At 46.8% G+C, this 21,465-nt stretch overlaps 1 protein-coding gene across 1 annotated transcript; it reads right to left on the reverse strand.

Moving 5' to 3' along the window:
* Nucleotides 1-246: 246 nt before the first annotated feature.
* Nucleotides 247-20,329, reverse strand: LOC311132945 (DNA-directed RNA polymerase II subunit RPB1-like). The gene is made up of 28 exons (XM_084166338.1): nt 20,151-20,329; nt 19,149-19,281; nt 18,853-18,989; nt 18,344-18,520; nt 17,727-18,008; nt 17,455-17,616; nt 16,889-17,109; nt 15,898-16,030; nt 15,653-15,777; nt 15,097-15,307; nt 14,681-14,890; nt 14,374-14,542; nt 14,083-14,177; nt 13,712-13,915; nt 13,159-13,381; nt 12,779-12,962; nt 12,164-12,335; nt 11,646-11,751; nt 10,071-10,276; nt 9,586-9,849; nt 9,128-9,335; nt 8,809-9,014; nt 8,101-8,283; nt 5,312-5,515; nt 4,801-4,987; nt 2,903-3,016; nt 2,640-2,789; nt 247-2,500 (listed from the first exon to the last, which is right to left on the reverse strand). Exons 1-28 carry the CDS (start codon nt 20,235-20,237, stop codon nt 1,341-1,343), a joined length of 5,913 nt encoding a protein of 1,970 aa, XP_084022464.1. The 5' UTR covers nt 20,238-20,329; the 3' UTR covers nt 247-1,340.
* Between the last annotated feature and the right edge of the window lie 1,136 nt (nt 20,330-21,465).

Raw genomic sequence — 21,465 nt, forward strand, 5'->3', positions numbered from 1 at the left:
ATCTCATGGTGTGGTCGTCTGTAGCTCAGCTGGTAGAGCACGGCGCTTGGAACGCCAAGGTAGTGGGTTCCATCCCCGGGACCACCCATACACAAAAATGTATGCACGCATGACTGTAAGTCGCTTTGGATAAAAGCGTCTGCTAAATGGCATATTATTATATTATGGTGAAGAGCACAGGAATGCTGGTGGGTTATTTTTGACATCTTCCTGGCTTGTCTTTGGGGGGGTCAAGGGGAGAAGGGGGAGGATAAAGGGTTTATTTGGAAAGTCGTGGAGAGGTGACAAAATGTCAACGTCTCCACGGAAATTCGTTACAAGAGTCTCTCTCCCTTTCAGCTTTCTGCATCCATGACCTGACCATCTCCCATCCCAGGCTGTCTTCATTTGCAGCCCTGGACTATGTGCTGAAAGTAATACAACTATTCATTATCACATGCAGAGTCCAGGCAACCCTTTCCACTACTCTACTCCCACTGTTCTGAACTGCAGACTTGTACTCTTTTATTCTGTTCCATCTCAAATCTGGCCAGTCTTTAGTTTATTTAGTAAATATTTTCTTAACTCTATTTCTTGAACTGCATTGTTGGTTAAGGGCTTGTAACGTATATACCGTGTATTCGGCGCATGTGACAAACATTTGATTTGACATCAAAAAACATTAGCTCAACTTTTTCTTCAAACCCAAACTGGCAGCAACAACTGTAGATTTAGAAAAACTGAAAAACTAAAGATACGTTTCAGTAAAATATGCAATAAAGATCAGCTCAACTCTTCTACTCCTCTAGTTGTTTTTTTTGGAAGCTTAAATGCTTTTTAAGGAGAGAAATACAATCCCACTGGTAGATTTCTCAAGGCTTTTGGCAACACACTCCCCTACAAATATACATCCAACAGTGAAGTTCAGAGAGAGAGAGACTGGGTGCTGAAAAGGAGGGAGGTTTTTGTCAACGTGGTAACCACATCTCCCTCACCTCTGCTTTCCTCTAGGTACATAGAACTCTGCTTCAACAGCCCACATGAAAATTAATAACAGAAACAAAACTTCTAGTTCAAAAGGCAGCCTTTTCTCCTGGCTAAACTGTTCAAGTCTATCAAATACAATAGTAGGAAATATTTTTTGGGACCCTCCCCCCTGAGTTGGACGAGGCCGGGAGGGTACAGTGGTCCCCAAAATAAAAAAAATCACAAGTGGGATGCCCAGGTTTTTTTTTTTTCTTTGTCCACCCAAATCACCAACACCTCCAGCAGAGAGGCTATCCTTCAGTTTTCCAGCCCCAGTCCAGGGGCTTGGAGTGGGGCAGAGAGAGGCTCCTCAGCCCCCTCTCTTCCTGGCTCCCTCAGTTGTTCTCCTCGTCACTGTCGTCTGGGCTGATGGCCGGGCTGGTGAGGGTGAAGCTGGGCGAGGGGTTGCTGTAGCCCGGAGACAGGGGGCTGTAGGTGGACCCTTTGGGGCTAGTGGGTGAGTAGGTGGGGGAGGTGGGAGAATATTTGGGTGAGGTTGGAGAGTAGGTTGGGGAGGTAGGGGAGTACTTGGGGCTGGTGGGGGTGTAGGTGGGTGAGGTGGGGGAGTAGGTGGGAGACGTGGGGCTGTACTTGGGCGTCGTGGGTGAGTAAGTCGGGGAGGTGGGCGAGTATTTGGGAGAGGTCGGAGAGTACTTGGGCGAGGTGGGGGAGTATTTGGGGGAGGTGGGGGTGTACTCTGGAGAGCTGGGGGAGTAAGAGGGGGACGTAGGGGTGTATTTGGGAGAGGTGGGTGAGTAGGAGGGCGAGCTGGGGCTGTAGGAGGGAGAACTGGGGGTGTAAGTGGGCGACTGGGGGGTGAAGCGCGGGCTGGACGGAGAGTAGGACGGAGAGGTGGGAGAATAAGAGGGGGAGGTTGGGGAGTAGTTGGGGCTGGTGGGGGTGTAGTTTGGGGAGGTGGGGGAGTAGGAGGGGGAGGTGGGGGAGTAGGAGGGAGAGGTGGGGGAGTAGGAGGGTGAGGTGGGGGTGTAGTTGGGTGAAGAGGGGCTGTAGCTTGGTGAGGTGGGGGAGTAAGAGGGTGATGTGGGGGAGTAAGAGGGTGAAGTGGGGGAGTAAGAGGGGGAGGTGGGGGAGTAAGAGGGGGAGGTGGGGGAGTAGCTAGGCGAGGTGGGGGAATAGCTAGGCGAGGTGGGGGAATAGCTTGGGGACGTAGGGCTGTAGCTTGGGGACGTAGGGCTGTAAGAGGGAGAGGTTGGAGAGTAGGAGGGGGAAGTTGGAGAGTAAGAGGGGGAGGTGGGGGAGTAACTAGGGGAGGTTGGGGAGTATGAGGGGGAGGTTGGGGAGTATGACGGGGAGGTGGGTGAATAGGAGGGTGAGGTGGGGCTGTAGTTGGGGCTGGTGGGGGAGTAAGAGGGGGAGGTTGGGGAGTAGGAGGGGGACGTTGGGGAGTAGCCCGGGCTTTGGGGGGTGTATCCCCCAGGAGAGCGGGGCTCGTAGGCCGGGGAGGTGGGCGAGTAGTTGGGAGACATTGCACCTCCTGGAAAAGTAAAAACGTAGAGACTTGAGAAATAAAGAAAACTTGTACACAGAACGTCAAGCTTCATAGTGTTATTCCCAGAACAACATGGAAAAAGGTAATGCAGTCAGTCCTGTGTCAGATGGTATTTCGAACCAACCTGGAGAGGGGATGTAGGGGCTGGCTGGTCCCGGGGACCCAGGAGATCCAGGGGTAGGGGACCAGGCCGGGGAGTAGCCCGGAGAAAAGCCACTGGCGTCGGACGCTGCACTGGGAGAGAAGCCTGCTGCTCCGGGGGTCATCCCGCTACCTGGAGGTCAGAAAGAGTCGGAGCATGAGTCAATAGAACAGTATAGTAGCAGGTGGGATGGACCACGCTGTACCCCCAGGATACTGTCAAAATCTACCCAGGTTGAGGCTTACCAATGCTGGGGGACCAGGCACCGTAGGCGGGGGTGGCTCCAGTGTTCCAGGGGGTCATGGCTGGGGACATGCCACTCATGGGGCTGGGCGCCGAGCCAAAGAACATTCCGGTGGCTGGGGAAAGGAAGACACATTTTAGACCACATTTCATATGCGCATACTTTACAATCCATCTTCATTGAGATGTATCCATATACATGAGTTGATAAATGCATGGATACTTTGAAGAAAAGCAGACATCCTGAGAACATACACTACTGTTCAAAGGTTTGGGGTCACTTATAATTGTGTCCTTCAAACCTTGCTTTTGTCAAAGAATCCTCAATTTGCAGCAATTACAGCCTTGCAGTCCTTTGGCATTCTAGTTGTCAATTTGTTGAGGTAATCTGAAGAGATTTCACCCCATGCTTCCTGAAGGACCTCCCACAAGTTGGATTAGCGTGATGGGCACTTCTTACATACTATAAGGTCAAGCTGCTCCCACAACAGCTCAATAGGGTTGAGATCCGGTGACTGTGCTGGCCACTCCATTATAGACAGAATACCAGCTGACTGCTTCTTCCCTAAATAGTTATTGCATAGCATTGTCCTGTTGTAGGAGGAAATTGGCTCCAATCAAGTGCCGTCCACAGGGTTTGGCATGGCGTTGCAAAATGGAGTGATAGCCTTCCTTCTTCATGATCCCTTTTACCCTGTACAAATCTCTCACTCTACCACCACCAAAGCACCCCCAGACCATCACATTGCCTCCACCATGCTTGACAGATGGCATCAAGCATCTTTTCATTTGGTCTGCGTCTCACGAATGTTGTTCTTTATGATCCGAACACCTCAAACTTTGATTTGTCTGTCCATAACACTTTTTTCCCGATCTTCCTCTGTCCAGTGTCTGTGTTCTTTTGACCATCTTAATCTTTTTTTTTATTGGTGAGTCTGAGATCTGGCTTTTTCTTTGCAACTCTGCCTAGAAGGTCAGCATTCCGGAGTCGCCTCTTCACTGTTGATGTTGAGACTGGTGTTTTGCGGGTACTATGTAATGAAGCTGCCAGTTGAGGACATGTGAGGCATCTGTTTCTCAAACTAGACACGAATGTATTTGTCCTCTTGCTCAGTTGTGCACCGGAGCCTCCCACTCCTCTTTCTATTCTGGTTAGAGCCAGTTTGCACTGTTCTGTGAAGGGAGTAGTACACAGCGTTGTACGAGATCTTCAGTTTCTTGGCAATTTCTCACGTCTCAGAACAAGAATAAACTGACGTATTTCAGAAGAAAGTTTTGTTTCTGTCCATTTTGAGCCTGTAATTGAACCCACAATTGCTGATACGCCAGATACTCAACTAGTCTCAAGAAGGACAGTTTTATTAATTAATCAGCACAACTGTTTTCAGCTGTGCTAACATAATTGCAAAAGGGTTTTCTAATGATCAATTAGCCTTTTAAAATGATAAACTCGGATTAGCAAACACAACATGCCATTGGAACACAGGACTGATGGTTCCTGATAATGGGCCTCTGTACGCCTATGTAGATATTCCATAAAAAAAATCAGCCTTTTCCAGCTACAATTGCCATTTACAACATTAACGATGTCTACACTGTATTTCTGATCAATTTGATGTTATTTTAATGGACCAAAAAATTGCTTTTCTTTCAAAAACAAGGACATTTCTAAGTGACCCCAAACTTTTGAACGGTAGTGTACATGCACACAAATTTCAAAATGTGTCTATGTTGTTCAATCAGTCATGGACAAATGCGTCCACACCAATACATTTCAAATTCCAACATTCAATCGAAAAAGTAAATCTGGTGATTGAAAATGTGCACAGTGTGAACAACTACTTTTAAATTATTGCTTAATTTTTATCATTCACTGTGTGGAATATTCGCAGCCACTCACGTCCAGCCACGCTGATACCGGGGATGTTGGTGGGGATCTCCATGCCGTACTTGCACTTTTCAGCGTCCAGCAGCAGGTCAAAGCAGCCCGTACCACAGGGGGCCAGTTGACCCAGCATAATGTTCTCAGACACACCCTTCATAGGGTCACTCTCCCCGTGGGACGACGCCTCCATCAGCACGTCCACCTGGGACAGGGAGGGAATGTAAGAACCCCTTTTCTCAATTCCAGACTGAGGTCAAAAGTAGCTTAATAATGATTTTCATTGTTTCCCACCAGGGTCTGCTTCAAACCTGGGAACAAGGTGAGTGGAATCTATGGCCAATCAGCGACACCTGGACCCCCAGGCTAGGTACTGTACATTTGAGTACTCATACTATTAAGGGCGGCGACTAGAATTGCTACGTAAGTCGTAAATATGTTCTAATGAAAAAACTAACTTATACCAATACCTCTGCAACATCCTCCCCCCGCCCTTCCACTTTTTCCTGTACCCTCACATGACTCTTACCGTCTCCTCAAAGGAGCACTTCATGAGGGGTCCCGTGTCCTGTCTGTTGATGCCGTGACGCGTGATGGCCATCAGGTGACCGCGGCACGTCATGGTGTCGCAAAGCAACGACAAGTGCCGGTAGTTGACGTAGGAACCGTCAAAGGAGATGACGTGGTTCAACTCCCTCTCCAGTGCCTTACGTACAGCCTCGATACCCAGTACCTAGAAATTAGATGGAAATGAGTTCTGAATATCGCGACAAATACTGACATGTTTGGGCTATGCTGCAATTCATGTACTTTTCAGGTTTAGCAGTGGAGTTAAGTTTTGAGATATATACACACACAGTACCAGTCAAAGGTTTGGACAAACCTACCCATTCCAGGGTTTTTCTTTATTTTTTACTATTTTCTACATTGTAGAATAATAGTGAAGACGTCAAAACTATGAAATAACACATATGGAATCATGTAGTAACCAAAAAAAGTCTAAATATATTTGAGATTCTTTAAAGTAGCCACCCTTCGCCTTGATGACAGCTTTGCACACTCTTGGCCTTCTCTCAACCAGCTTCATGGAGGTAGTCACCTGGAATCCATTTCAATTAACAGGTGTGCCTTGTTAAAAGTTAATTTGTGGAATTGATTTCCTTTGAGCCAATCAGTTGTGTTGTGACAAGGTAGGGGGCTATACAGAAGATAGCCCTATTTGGTAAAAGACCAAGTCCATATTATGGCAAGAACAGCTCAAATAAGCAAAGAGAAATGACAGTCCATCATTACTTTAAGGTATGAAGGTCAGTCAATACGGAACATTTCAAGAAATTTGAAAGTTTCTTCAAATGCAGTCGCAAAAACCATCAAGCGCTATGATGAAACTGGCTCTCATGAGGACCGCCACAGGAAAGGAAGACCCAGAGTTACCTCTGCTGCAGAGGATAAGTTCATTAGAATTACCAGCCTCAGAAATTGCAGGCCAAATAAATGCTTCACGGAGTTCAATTAACAGACACATCAACATCAACTGTTCAGAGGAGACTACATGAAATCATGAATTCAGGGTCGAATTGCTGCAAAGAAACCACTACTAAAGGACACCAATAATAAGAAGAGACTTGCTTGGGCCAAGAAACATGAGCAATGGACCTTAGACCGGTGGAAATCTGTCCTTTGGTCTGATGAGTCGAAATGTGAGATTTCTGTGAGACGCATAGTAGGTGAACGGATGATCTCCGCATGTGTGGTTCCCACCGTAAAGCATGGAGGTGGTGGTGTGATGGTGCTTTGCTGGTGACACTGTCTGTGATTTATTTAGAATTCAAGGCACACTTTACCAGCATGGCTACCACAGCATTCTGCAGCGATACACCATCCCATCTGGTTTGCGCTTAGTGGGACTATCATTTGTTTTTCAACAGGACAATGACCCAACACACCTCCAGGCTGTGTAAGGGCTTTTTGACCAAGAAGGAGAGTGATGAGTGCTGCATCAGATGACCTGGCCTCCACAATCACCCGACCTCAACCCAATTGAGATGGTTTGGGATGAGTTGGACCCCAGAGTGAAGGAAAAGCAGCCAACAAGTGCTCAGCATATGTGGGAACTCCTTCAAGACTGTTGAAAAGCATTCCAGGTGAAGCTGGTTGAGAGAATGCCAAGAGTGTTCAAAGCTGTCGTCAAGGCAAGGTGGCTACTTTGAATAATCTCAAATATAAAATATATTTTGATTTGTTTAACACTTTTTTGGTTACTACGTGATTCCATATGTGTTATTTCATAGTTGATGTCTTCACTATTATTCCACAAGGTAGAAAACAGTAAAAATAAAGAAAAACCCCTGGGTGGTCCTCTGTAGCTCAGCTGGTAGAGCACAGCGCTTGTAACGCCAAGGTAGTGGGTTCGATTCCCGGGACCACCCATAGTGTATGCACGCATGACTGTAAGTCGCTTTGGATAAAAGCGTCTGCTAAATGGCATATTATTATTATTTATATATATATATATATATATATATATATATATATATATATATATATATATATATATATTATTTTTTTTCCATTTTTTTTTTCACTTCACTTATCATTTAAGATTGTAGGTCAGTGTCCCAGCTTGCAAGCTGTGAGTTTGGTTTGGTGGCCATCAGGCCTTTTTGTATCTTTAGTTTAGGCATGCCTGTTTGTAGTTTTCTTTTCTGTATCTACTGGTTTCCGTCACCATCTGAACATAATAATCCGCTAGGGCTCGCCGATCCAAAGGAGTCAAGACAGAGCTGGGCCTGGACACAAGGTAAGGTTGCTGTCTCGCTGGGCACATGTACATCCAACACGGTCCTCAAATGCTGATTTCTCACATAAATGCACACATCTAGGCCTACGACACCTAGACTTAGCGAGTGCAACAATATTAGCAGGCTAGTTAATCGGTTTCGTAACGCCATCGTAACTACCATAGCAATCGGTTGCCATCATAGCTATCGGTAACTATCACAACTAGCATAGCTATCGGTAACTATCACAACTAGCATAGCTATCGGTAACCATCACAACTGCCGTAGCTATCGGTAACCATCACAACTGCCATAGCTATTGGTAACCATCACAACTGCCATAGCTATCGGTAACCATCACAACTACCGTAGCTATCGGTAACCATCACAACTAGCCTAGCTATCGTAACTATCACAACTAGCCTAGCTATCAGTAACCATCACAACTACCGTAGCTATCGGTTAACTATCACAACTACCGTAGCTATTGGTATCTATCACTAGAGTAGCGATGGGTAACTATGGTATCTATCCGTACCGTGAAGATCTCTACGATGTCGTTGGAGGTGGTCCTGACGGGGTCCACGTCCTTCTCACTGAGGACCCTCATAAGTCCCACGCCGTCTGTCTCCAGGATCCACTCCTGCAGGGCCTTGAACTCTCCCTCCTCTGTAATGATGATTTTCTTCTTGTTGTCTGTCTGGGGCAAGTGCATGTACACCTAGGGGGAGGACACAGACGGGACGTAGATCAATAGCTGATGGGTTAACGATCTGGATAGGTTTCAGCCGTTTAGGTCAATCAGTGTGTGTTAAGTCAGTGATAATGTAGTAAACTATAAGGGAGGTAGCTAAGACTATTAGATGGTAATGTAGTAAAGGATAAGGGAGGTAGCTAAGAGTATTAGATGGTAATGTAGAAAGGATAAGGGAGGTAGCTAAGAGTATTAGATGGTAATGTAGTAAAGGATAAGGGAGGTAGCTAAGAGTATTAGATGGTAATGAGATGTAAAATGGTGCCCAAGAGCAGTTTTATGAATTCAGACATGATGGTGTATGTTGAGTGTGTGTGTTGAGTGTGAGTGTGTATGTGTGTGTGTGTATGTTGAGTGTGTGTATGTGTGTCTGTTGAGTGTGTGTATGTGTGTCTGTTGAGTGTGTGTGTGTGTGTGTGTTGAGTGTGTGTGTGTGTGTGTGTGTGTGTGTGTGTTGAGTGTGTGTGTGTGTGTACGCGACCCCTCAGTTACCTTGCTGATCTGCTCGATGCCCTGCAGTGTCATGTCCGTCAGCATGTTGGACTCGATGCACCTCAGGAACACGTCGTCGTCCATCTTGTCCACCACCTCCTCGTCCTCATGGAACTTGTTCTCGTCGCTGTTCATGATGCGAATTCGCAGAACCAGCTTCTCGGCGTTGTCGTCATTGAAGATACAGTTCAGATCATCTCCGAAACCTTCAGGGAGAAAAGAGGTTGCACTTCGCAATAGGTTGGGTATGGATGATGTGGTACCTTTTAACTTCAATACTTCATTAAAGTAGTGTGTGTTTCTGTTCATTCAGCCCCACCTGCATTGATCTTCTCTGCGATCTGCTCCATGGTCAGCTTGCGGTCAGTCATGTGTTTCCGGTCGAGCTCGATGCGGAGCAGCCAGGGGGAGATGCGAGTCACGTCGAAGTCAGGCATCTCATAGTAGACGTTGACCCACTCCTGGTCCTCCGTCACCACCGTACTCTGGGGGTTAGGGTCGTAGTAGATGGCTGTGTTGGCAGTCACCTGGAGAGAGGGGGGGAGGGAGAGAGCGAGAGAGGTTAATTGTTGTAAAATCTGTATGCAAAGAAAAAAACAACCTAAGAAAGCCTATATGTAATAACTTCATATATACACATACATTATGAATATTATAATTCATAAAAGTAAAACTTGAAAACTGAAGTCGGCCCAAAGTTGTTAACTGTGGCAACCCTTCACGCAGCCGGTCTATGGCAACCACATGTTTAGTCCACACATATTCTCCACTATCCACCTTTCTGAGGGTGGTGTGCTCCAGACGACAGAGGATATCTTTGGCCCTCTCGGCGTCGCGGGACGCCTGGCCCAGAAGGAACACGGTGAGGGAGGGGGTCTTGGGCCGCTTGGAGATGTTGATCAGCTCCTTGAGACGCGGCACGCCCAGGGTGACGTTCTTGGCCGACACGCCGGCGTAGTGGAAGGTGTTCAGGGTCATCTGGGTGGCGGGTTCTCCCAGTGACTGGGCGGCTAACGCCCCCACCATCTCACCCGGGTGGGCCTAGACGACAGAGAGGGAGGTACAGAAATAATTTGATTAAATGATTATGATGGAATTAAGTTAGTGTAATGAAAAAGCTGTAGGCTTGGTTTTTTACACATTTTCACTTTCCCTTTAAATCTAATAACATCTTTAGTTCATAGCAACCAGTTTTGGCGTTGACCCTCGATCTCCCCCTTCCAGTCTCTCCCAGCATACTGTGTGTGTATCTCTCTACTCACGATAGACTGGTTGAACTTGCTCTCGATCTCCCCCAGTAGCCAGTCGTAAGCCTCGGTGCTCAGTCGGAACTCGTCGGTCATGCGTCGGGAGCTGAGCGTGGAGCGTAGGTGGATGTTGAAGAGCAGCGTGGCGTTCTGCTGGGCCTGTCTGCTTAGGTGGTCCTCGCCGTTCACAATCACCAGCTTCTTACTCAGCTCCTGGACACCTGTGGCGTGGAAGAGAGGGGAGACGTTGTAGAATGTCAGACCGTGTCATTTCATTATATGATTATTTAGCCTGGCTTAGTGGTAGAGTTCAAATTGCTTTTCACGAGAGAGAGATTTGGTACCAAGATGGCAGAGGTGTCAACATGATTTACTTAGTTACGGAACAAAGTGCGGCAAATCCTTGTTTTTAGAATCTAGATAGATGCAATGTACACCAAAATGTTAGTCATTGGAATGACAAAATGAATCAGGTAACCTTTTACTGTAGCATATCAAGTGCTATGGTCTTCTAATACAACACTGTCGTCATGACAACAAATGTCACTGTGACCGAGGCACTTGGTGCCCAATTTAGGCTTGAGATACGTAGACTTAACATGGATTTAAGTTAATAAAACATGGACTTAAGTACAATATTTTCTGACTTCAGTCCATGTCAAGTCAACTTACTTCAAGTCTGAATAGGGTCCTTGAAGCACAATCCTGTACTCCATGTAGTGCTGTACTGTGTAAAGGATCACACCATCTCTCTAAGCACCCTACAGTCTTTATCACGTTAGGAATATGGTTGGACACCAGAAGGTTTATATAGCCGTCAGTAAGCAGTGCAGCTTGGGGGCAGGCCAGGTGCCAGACTATAATCATTTTGTCCACATGATTTGTGAATCATTCCAATAAATGACATGGTTGACAATGGGTGTGCTCAACTTTCACCTATCAAGATCACTTAATGTGATGGTGTGATTGCTCAGAGGCCTATTCACAATCCGAGTGGCCATTGAAAATGAATGGCATCAACCTTTTACATTTACATTTAAGTCATTTAGCAGACGCTCTTATCCAGAGCGACTTTCAGTTAGTGAATACATTTTGTATTTATTTTTTATACTGGCCCCCCGTGGGAATCGAACCCACAACCCTGGCGTTGCAAACGTCATGCCCTATCAACTGAGCTACATCCCTGCCGGCCATTCCCTCCCCTACCCTGGATGACGCTGGGCCAATTGTGCGCCGCCCATGAGTCTCCCGGTCGCGGCCGGCTGCGACAGAGCCTGGATTCGAACCAGGATCTCTAGTGGCACAGTTAGCACTGCGATGCAGTGCCTTAGACCACTGCGCCACTCAGGAGTAGGAGTTTTACAACTTAGACCAGGGCTAATCAACTCCGGTCTGCTTTGTGTTTCTAACTGCTAGTTATAATTGCACTCACCTGGTGTCCCAGGTCTGAATCAGTCCCTGGATTAAAAACAGAAGTGTTCTGGCCCTCCAGGACGTTGCATTTCCCTGACTTGGACTATATATGGCACATCTACAGGCTTTCTACAATATGGGTCTATGGTGGCTGCTGTGTATGATTGTGGTACCTACCCTCTACCACTCGTAGGGGGTTGAGGTCTGTGGGGGTGCGGGGGTTGATCCTGAAGATCTTCTGGGCATTCCAGATCATCCTGGCCAGGTTGCATGGCAGCACCACCTAGTGGGGAGCAGGGACATAACTTCTTTAGTATTGTAAAGCCCTAATGCATTGGGCTGAATTACATTTACATTTTGCGCCGCCCCACGGGTCTCCCGGTCGCGGCCGGCTACGACAGAGCCTGGATTCGAACCAGGATCTCTAGTGGCACAGCTAGCACTGCGATGCAGTGCCTTAGACCACTGCGCCACTGAATCAGTGGGATATGCTAGCAGTGGTGACATGTGGGAGTGGGAGAGTGAGAGTTCCTGGGAGTACATGGAAGTGAGTGAGTGTGCATGTGTGGGGATGTATACGTGTGTGGGGAATCTGGAGATCTACGTGCGTGTGTGTGTGTGTGTATGTGCGCGCGCAAATATGCCAGTGAGTGTTCATATGCTAGTGTGTGTTCATGTCTCCGTCTCCCCATCACCTTGCTGTCCCCAGTGGGGAAGATGGCCCTCAGAATCTCTCTGTCCTCCTTCATCTTCTCATACTCCCTCTCCAGGGCGCTCTGCACCTGGGCGTTGGTCATCACGTCCTTCACCACCTCCTCCTGCAGGGTGCGCCGCAGAGCCCGCTCGTTGGTGCAGTCAAACCTGAACCTAGTGGCGGAGGGAGGAGGATTAGGAAGGGATGAGAGAAGGAGGGAGACCAACAGCCTGGATGTGTGGCCTGTGGACAGTGAGCTGCTGTATTTAAGAGGGTTGGCATTAGAGTCTATGTAATAAATTAGATGGCCGTGAAGAGGTGGAGACTATGAAATCCAATGTTTGGGGTTGTCGTTACACTGTCAATCATTACGAGAAGGGCTTGGCCTAGTTCAAGAATCTTAGTGAATCCTCGAATGACTAAAATGGAATATGACATTAACACAGAACTCAGTGAGAGCCCCAGCCTGGTCCCAGATCTGTGTTTCCCGTACAGCTAACTCCTATGGTTGTTGCCATGACAATAGGCACTGGCAAGACAGCTCAAAATAATCTGGTACCGGGGTAGGTGAGCCGACTCTAGCCGACATTGTTCCCCACTTCCCTTCACCACTCACTTCTTCTCGAAGGCCTTGTTGGAGGGTTTGAGCGTGGCCATGTTCTGGAACTCCACAGACTCCCCGGCCAGGCCGTCCTCTCCGTAGCGAAGCTGCACCACCTGGTTGATGGAGTTCCGCACCGTGGCGTCATACTTCACCATCACAGACTCCATGGACTTGATCAGACGACGCTGGATGTAACCTGAAGGACATCAGATGAGGAAAGAGTATTTCAACCACCTAGTCAACTAGCCATGTGATCATGTCTCTAGTCTCCTCTCCCTAATCGTGCAGGGGTTGTAACATTCACCCCTTCATTAACCAGCTTAAACCCTGAACCTAACCTCTACCCCTTCCCTCCCCCTGTCCCTAACATCTGCCTCAGGCCCTTCACTCACCAGTTTCGGCGGTCTTCACAGCGGTGTCGATAAGCCCCTCCCTGCCTCCCATGGCGTGGAAGAAGAACTCTGTGGGCGTGAGACCGGCCAGGTATGAGTTCTCCACGAAGCCTCTGCTCTCGGGGCCGTAGTCATCCTTGATGAAGTGGGGGAGCGTGCGGTGCTTGAAGCCGAAGGGGATACGTTTACCCTCCACGTTCTGCTGCCCCACCACAGCAATAACCTGCGGGCCACAGAGAGAGACAGAGACAGAGAGTGATGATGAGAGAAAGAAAATGTGTGAAGTTAGTGGGTGTAAATTGAGGACTTGTCTGCAGTCATCCATATAGGAATAAAGTGCCAATGATCCTGTGCCATTCAAAAACCAATCGATGTCGGAAACAACCCTGGGTTGTGTCCGGTAGGGCACACCCTAGTGAAACGTTTTAAAACATTTGTAATGGGAATTTTTTTTTGAATTTTTTATTGGACAGGTTGAGGTAGTACCTGCCCGTTTCAAAACGTTCTCCCTACTGAACACAGCCCTGTTTTTTTAAGACCCCTGAGGCCGTACCTGAGAGATGTTAATCTTTGAGCCCTTGGAGCCGGCCACCACCATGGACTTGAAGTTGTTGTACTCAGACAGGGACTTCTGGGCAGAGGAACCCGTTTTGTCACGGGCGTCGTTCAGGATGCGATTCACCTGGTTCTCAAAGGTCTGCCTCAGCGTGTTACCAGGGGTGGGCTCCAACTCGTTGTTGTGGGCCTTCTCAATGACCTGGAGAGGAACACAAGAAGTAAGGCTGTGGCTCACATTTATTCTATATTTTTCCTAAGGAATTTTCAGGGGATTTCCACATCATGAGTACAAGAGGAATTATTTTCAAGGGATATTCTGGAACTTTTAAGAAATATTTTAGAGTCCCGATGAGCGAAGGGACTTACCTCTATTACATCCTGTTTGGCCTTCTTGATGGTGTTCTGAATGTCCAGGTAGGTCTTTGCGTCAGCAATGGAGTCACCAATACCGATAGAGGCACCTAGTGAGAGTACACGAATATTAAGAAAAACTGAGGTAATATTGACTAAAATATCTACATTTAGATTAGTTTAACCACAAATTGGAACAGGTTCATTTTTTACTTCAAGTGGATTTCAAATGAGTTGCCGTTTCCTAATCTGACCATTCTACCCACTGATGCCCTCTTCCAGTGCCCACCCAGCCCAGGTCCTAACCCTCAATGAGCAGCCAGTTATTGACCACCGTCTGGATGTTGGAGTAGAAGAGGCGGGTGACGTCGTGGCCCATCTCCAGGAAGCAGATGTGGACCAGGGAGCCAGCAGAGGTACCCAGGGACTTCTTACACAGGATGCCCATGATCAGCTCTCCATTCTCCACTATCACCTGGGATGTACAATGACAGATATGCAATAAAACCCTGTATTCTGCACACACTAGCACTACAATAGGATTTTTTCTACAAATCCTCATTGCCACGAGGCATCTCAGGGTGTTTAGCCAGCTGAGCGTTCAGTATTTTACCTTTGTGTCCCCAGGGGAGATGTGTTTGTAGGGCCCACTGTCCTCCTCGTCTGGGTGGGTGCTGTGTGTTCGGATGGCGTTGATGTGGCCCGGGATGATAAGGCTGAAGATCTGCTTGCCCGTCCAGAGAGGCCGGGGCTTCAGGATGGCTGGCTGGGGCACCTTGCCGTCCCACGTGGACAGGAACATCAGGAGGTTCATCACATCGCCCTGGGGGACAGATCATGTTCCAGAATGAGTGTAGGAAAGGAGTGTGTGTTTTTTGTGATAGTCTTCAACAATCTTACACATACAACTTCTACAAGTGTTCCATTTTTGTTCAACATGTACTCTAATAACGCTGTGTGATGATGTATAAAGTTCCTGACAAACATTGGCTTTGGGCTGATCGATCCCTTTAATGGTGCTCTCCTTACCCTCTCTAGGAAGACATCCCTCTTGGTGAATTTGCGCACAGCGGTGAGGGTGTCCTGCACGATGCCCATGACGGGCCTGTTGGACTGGGGGGTGACGATCATACGAGGCACCATGGCCAGCTCCTGGATCTCAGCTCTCGTCTCCAGGGACTGGGGGAGATGCAGGTTCATCTCGTCCCCATCAAAGTCAGCATTGTATGGGGTGGTTACACTGTGGAGCAAGAGGGGGGGAACCAGAGGGGTTCATGTCAACATCCTGGATCCGTTTGATGTCATATGTTCAATGATGTGTGTAATGTGTCCTATGCGTTACATTTTTCCCAAATTGAAAGTAAATGCTAAGTCGACAAAAACATCCAATTCTATACGAACATTAATCACAATCCTGAAATTATATTTGCTCGACAATAGGTTCTATATCAATTTTCTACCCAACATTATTTTCAGTGTTTACACCAACAAACAATAAATACTCAGGTATCCTGTTCTGGGTGTGGTCTGTAACTGGGCGAGGCTGACAGACTTGAAGGGATCATTCAGGACTTGATAGTTGTACCTGAGGTTCATTCGGAAGGTGGACCAGGGCAGGATTCGGACTCTGTGCCCCATCATAGACATTTTATGTAGCGTGGGCTGTCTGTTGAAGATGATGATGTCACCGTCGCACATATGTCTTTCCACCTGAGGGTGACCAAAATGAGTTCATAAAAGTGACATTGCATTACATCAAGTTCAAGTCACTCAGATTCCTTAGTAAACATTCCATGATAAATGACGACCATCTTGTCTTTTGAGAGTCACCTTGTAGCCGATCTGGAGGTGAAGGTCACTTGGTTTGGGGTGAAACCGCAGGTCGATTCTATCCCCGTTGTCGCGGATGATATATTTGGCTCCGGGATACTGGCTGTTGCCTCTGCGCACCAGCTCCTGTAACCTGGAGACATATAGGACCGTCAGCATTATAACCAATACACAATTCCGTCAGTTTAAACAATGACTTAGTCTCAATGAAGTATAGGTAGATGTCAACGTTAAAGGGTGTGCCTGTCCATGTTTAAGGGTGTGCCTGTCCATGTTTAAGGGTGTGCCTGTCCATGTTTAAGGGTGTGCCTGTCCATGTTTAAGGGTGTGCCTGTCCATGTTTAAGGGTGTGCCTGTCCATGTTTAAGGGTGTGCCTGTCCATGTTTAAGGGTGTGCCTGTCCATGTTTAAGGGTGTGCCTGTCCATGTTTAAGGGTGTGCCTGTCCATGTTTAAGGGTGTGCCTGTCCATGTTTAAGGGTGTGCCTGTCCATGTTTAAGGGTGTGCCTGTCCATGTTTAAGGGTGTGCCTGTCCATGTTTAAGGGTGTGCCTGTCCATGTTTAAGGGTGTGCCTGTCCATGTTTAAGGGTGTGCCTGTCCATGTTTAAGGGTGTGCCTGTCCATGTTTAAGGGTGTGCCTGTCCATGTTTAAGGGTGTGCCTGTCCATGTTTAAGGGTGTGCCTGTCCATGTTTAAGGGTGTGCCTGTCCATGTTTAAGGGTGTGCCTGTCCATGTTTAAGGGTGTGCCTGTCCATGTTTAAGGGTGTGCCTGTCCATGTTTAAGGGTGTGCCTGTCCATGTTTAAGGGTGTGCCTGTCCATGTTTAAGGGTGTGCCTGTCCATGTTTAAGGGTGTGCCTGTCCATGTTTAAGGGTGTGCCTGTCCATGTTTAAGGGTGTGCCTGTCCATGTTTAAGGGTGTGCCTGTCCATGTTTACGGGTGTGCCTGTCCATGTTTAAGGGTGTGCCTGTCCATGTTTAAGGGTGTACCTGTCAATGTTAAAGGGTGTGACGATTTCTGGGAAGGTCATGTTGGCTGCGATGGAGCGCGGGACACCCACTTGGTCGATCTGGAGGTTGGGGTCGGGGGTGATGACGGTTCGGGCTGAGAAGTCCACACGTTTCCCCATTAGGTTACCTCGGACACGCCCCTCCTTCCCCTTCAGACGCTGTTTGAGGGATTTGAGCGGGCGGCCCGATTTTTGCATCGCCTGGGAGATGAGATTAAGTCCGATCAGCACAGGCATATTCAGAACAGATTATCCTTTACAACTATCAATAATCATTGAAAACTAAATAAACCAGTTATTATGGGTTGAATAGTTCCCCATCTTAACAGTCTAACAAAATAGCACTTTTAAAGCATCCAATATTATGTGAATTTGTTTTCCTACCTGTTCTGAAATATTATTTTGTCTTTAGTTTGACAGTCTTCAATTCAAACAAAGACAGTAAGAGTAAATCTTTATAGTAACACTACACAGCGACAAGGGTAAGAAGTACAGTAATGTTGTGCCAATTGGTGCCCTCTCAAGTGTCACTGCTGCTGTGCGTACCCTGGGCAGGCCTGGCAGCTCGTTGTCCACCATGGTGGCCACGTGGAACTGCAGCAGCTTCACGTCCTCAGCGATGACGTGGGCCGCCGCGCCGCTCTGCTCGTTCCGCCGTAGCTGGTTGTTGATCTTGACGATGTCGGCCAGCTTGTGTGTCAAGTCATCCTGGGCGTCAGAAAAAAAAGGACACGACGTGGTTAAACGACGGTGGTAAAACTTCAACAAGTTAAAACAATCTCAAACTTTCTCTTTAACAGTTAGTCATTCCTCCTCACCTGGTTACGGGCAGAGCCCTGCATGACGACGGCGGGCCGGACAGCCAGCGGCGGCACGGGGAGTACTGTGACGATCATCCACTCGGGCCGGGAGAACTTGGGGTCCAAGCCCAGGATGACATCCTCCTCATCCGAGATGCGCTTGAAGATCTCGTAGACGCGCTCGGGACTCAGCAGGATCTTCTTCTCCTGCGAGTCCTCGTTCACGTGCTTCCACTCAGCATACAGCTCCAGGCCCGACCGACGGATCCGCGGCTGGTAGCGCCCACAACCACCGTGGCCCTAGGAGTGTCAGGGAGAGTGTGTGTGTGTGTGTGTGTGGGAGGGAGAGAGAGGGTGTGTGTTACAAGAGGAAACAAAATCAGACAGATGTTACTAAGTGAGATGAAGCAGACCTAAACAGAACAAAAAATACATGTTTTAATAATAATAATAATAAGCCATTTAGCAGACGCTTTTATCCAAAGCGACTTACAGTCATGTGCGCATACATTTTTACGTATGGGTGGTCCCGGGGATCGAACCCACTACCCTGGCATTACAAGTGCCATGCTCTACCAATTGAGCTACAGAGGGCCTATAAATGACATGTCGACAAGCATCCCCGGTGAAAGTACCTTCTCCTTAGTGATGTCCTCACTGTTGTGTTCCTGCTGCTCCACTCCAAACTTGTTGTCCATCTCCTCTCCGCCCTCGCAGATGTTCTTGCCTTTACACAGGTCGTACACGTGGGTCAGACGCTTCCTGGGCTGCCCCTTGGACTTCTGCAGGATGTCTTTGATCTTTGGGTTATTCTAGAAGGAAGGAAAGACCATCACATCAACAAGTCATTGGAATATGTGTAACGCAATTCCCAGGACTAATATGTAATCATTAGTATAATTTATTCCACAGTTCTTATACCCATAAAATGACAACCAATTAGATATATCAGGAGTTTATGTAGTGCTATATATTCTGTGTATGCTGTGCAGCATGGATGTTTGGAGGTATACTGCTGGTCAATTTCCGCTATGTTGTGAGCCTCACAAAAGAATCAAATCCTGGAGCGGATTAGTACATTACATATAGGCTGTGTAGCCGCACTGTAGGTAGTGGTATGAGTTAGGAATGGAGGGTTACTGACCGTGTCGACCAGCAGCTTGGAGCAGGAGTAGCAGACACACCGGAGGACCTTCATGATCTTGTTGACGAAGCCCACATGGAACACGGGCTTGGCCAGCTCTATGTGGCCGAAGTGGCCCGGGCATTCTGTCATGTTACCTAAACAGCAAAAACAACAATGCTTTGTTACCTACATACCAATACAGTAGTGGTGACCTAACCTTAACCACAAATGTTTGGGTCTGAGAATTTTCAAATAAAGTGTTTTATTATCACTGAGAAAAAAATTACAATGACTGCCTGGTAAACTTTCTGTACCTGCACACGTTTGACACCTTCCAGATCGTTCGATGACACCTTGTCTGGGGTCCATCAGCCCACCAAGTTTAGGACGCCCTCCTTCTGTGGTCTCGGGGTACTTGATTCCCCCTTCCGTGACCGACATCCGTTTCTAGAGTGACACATCCATGGTCAACATCAAATCCGGTTCCAAAATATGAATAGCTCAAGTAAATACACACAACAGTAAAGCAGTCACAAGCTTACGCAGACATTGGAAAACGGCTTACATATTTCACAAACCAACCTCTTTCAAGCCACTTCAAATAAATAACTGCTACAAAAACAGTAATTGAATCAAGATATGGCAGTACCTACACTACAATAAGAACATGGTGGTACACTTCGATCAAAGTTGCATTTCTAAATCCGTATGGTTACTATCTGACAAATCAATTGCGTGAGGAGCAACTCATTAGATGAAAATCAATTGAGGTGAGCAAACTGACAATGCAATGATAAAAGACTGTGTAAACAATGTATTCTATTATACCAAACTAATAAAACAAAGTAAAGAAAACATGAATAACTTCGACTTTATTGACTTGACCTTTTATTATGATGTAGCTACCACATATAGGTCATAAGAGGGGAACGTCTAGACTAGCTAGTGTTTGTGCATATAACTTTTAGGGAACACCAATATGGCAGTAAAAGTAGCTAAAATTGTCTTTGCTTACATGTAGCACTTTCAATATATATATATAAAAAAAAAGGGAGTTTGATTCATGATATGGCTTAGCTCAGATGGAAAATACTGCGTGTGCTGAAAGTTGGTCGAACTTCCTATAACATGCTGTTGCTAGCTCAAGCTCCAACATGGCTTAGCTAGCTAGCTAGGCTAGCTGCAAACGACTTGCTTTGTAGCACATCCATTTCATTGCCATCATAATACATTCTAGGTATTATCATGTACAGGTATGATCAATGTGAGAACGTTCAAAAAGTAAACGAATCCCCCCACCCCAAAGCAAAACCTACAAGCTCATCTGGGCTGATGATGCCGAATTGCACTCTCTTGATGAGGCGCAATGGGCATGCGCTGTCGCCGGAGGGCGGTCCGTGCATCCTGTCTATTCAGAGAGACGCGTCCTCCCTTGGCACGCCGCTTTTGTAAGAAAGAACAGCTTTAAATTGCCACCAGGACTCTGGCCAGGCCGCCAACGGTGACCGGAATGTCTCCGAAGGCGATATCCCGAAGACCCACGTTGGTTATTGCCCTTGGAGTCTATTTATTTACGTTTTACTCCTATTTACTATAACTAACAGCTGTCCCCTTCCCTTTTCCTGATCTACACTCCAGTGCGCTCTACGCGCATCTGAGTGAGAAAAGCGCCAACGCGTGTTTATATAGACTGGAGACTTTGGTACAGGTTGACACACTCAACGAAGCAGGGGCAGAACAGTCAGGAGGCGGGTTATGGATCTGTGTAGTAAAACGTTAATTGGCTACACAAGATCATAACATGAATAATACATTTAATAAGACGCATGACCAATTGCAGCTTACGTTTTCTTCTTTAACCAATTGAAACATAAGGCGGGCACTAAATTGATTGAAATGCTCACCATTGGTCAGAACAGAGCAGAGGAGGGGCTACAATGTAAATGTTGTTGTAGTTCTAGAAATGGTCAATAAAATACGGTGTGGTTGGTCAATTACGTCATTAATATACATTAGTACATAGAGATTAACCAATGGCTATAGAGATACGATGGCGTTGGAATAATTTTCGTTAAACCCGCCTTATTTCCGATCTTTGCCGAACTTCACCGATTCGTCTTTTTCCTCTCTAAGCAAAATAAAAAAAATCAGTGTTGTCTCGTTCGTCTCGCTCTGGATCCGCTACGACTCTTGGAAAAGAAGCTCGCTCATGAGGCCTACCTCGACCCTTCGGAAATCAAATACATATTTAAAATCTTCATTTTGTAAAACAAAAAAAACCCAGTTAAAACGAGTTATTTTTCGAACTTTTTAAAGAATATGTCGAAGTTACTGTTACTTTACAACAACATTTAGTTTTTTACGGGACTATGCAAGAATCCTCAGTCTCAAGTGGGAACCATGCCGGCGCGATCAGTGTTATTTTAAGTACAACAACTGGGAAAATCCGATAAAAGCCTGCGGTGTTTAATACAATAACGGTGAAAGACTTTACCGTAATTCAAACGGGAAACCTTGAAATACTAGTTTTTAGAGCACATCTCGTTAGTAATTTGTTATGTAAATTGATTATTTTTCTGAAATAGGGACGAGATTGGAAGGCCACGTTTAAAACGAAGTGTCACAGTCTGG

The sequence above is a fragment of the Coregonus lavaretus genome, assembly GCF_964263955.1.
Source record: "Coregonus lavaretus genome assembly, chromosome: 7".
NCBI classification, from domain to species: domain Eukaryota; kingdom Metazoa; phylum Chordata; class Actinopteri; order Salmoniformes; family Salmonidae; genus Coregonus; species Coregonus lavaretus.

What these genes read in the sequence shown, in the direction of transcription:
- LOC311132945 (XM_084166338.1), bottom strand. Translation starts at nt 20,237, where the DNA reads ATGCACGGACCGCCCTCCGGCGACAGCGCATGCCCATTGCGCCTCATC. An exon ending in TCATCAGCCCAGATGAGCTT is followed by an intron (nt 19,282 to 20,150) that starts GTAGGTTTTGCT and finishes GTGTCACTCTAG; the next exon opens with AAACGGATGTCGGTCACGGA. An exon ending in AAGGTGTCAAACGTGTGCAG is followed by an intron (nt 18,990 to 19,148) that starts GTACAGAAAGTT and finishes TTTGCTGTTTAG; the next exon opens with GTAACATGACAGAATGCCCG.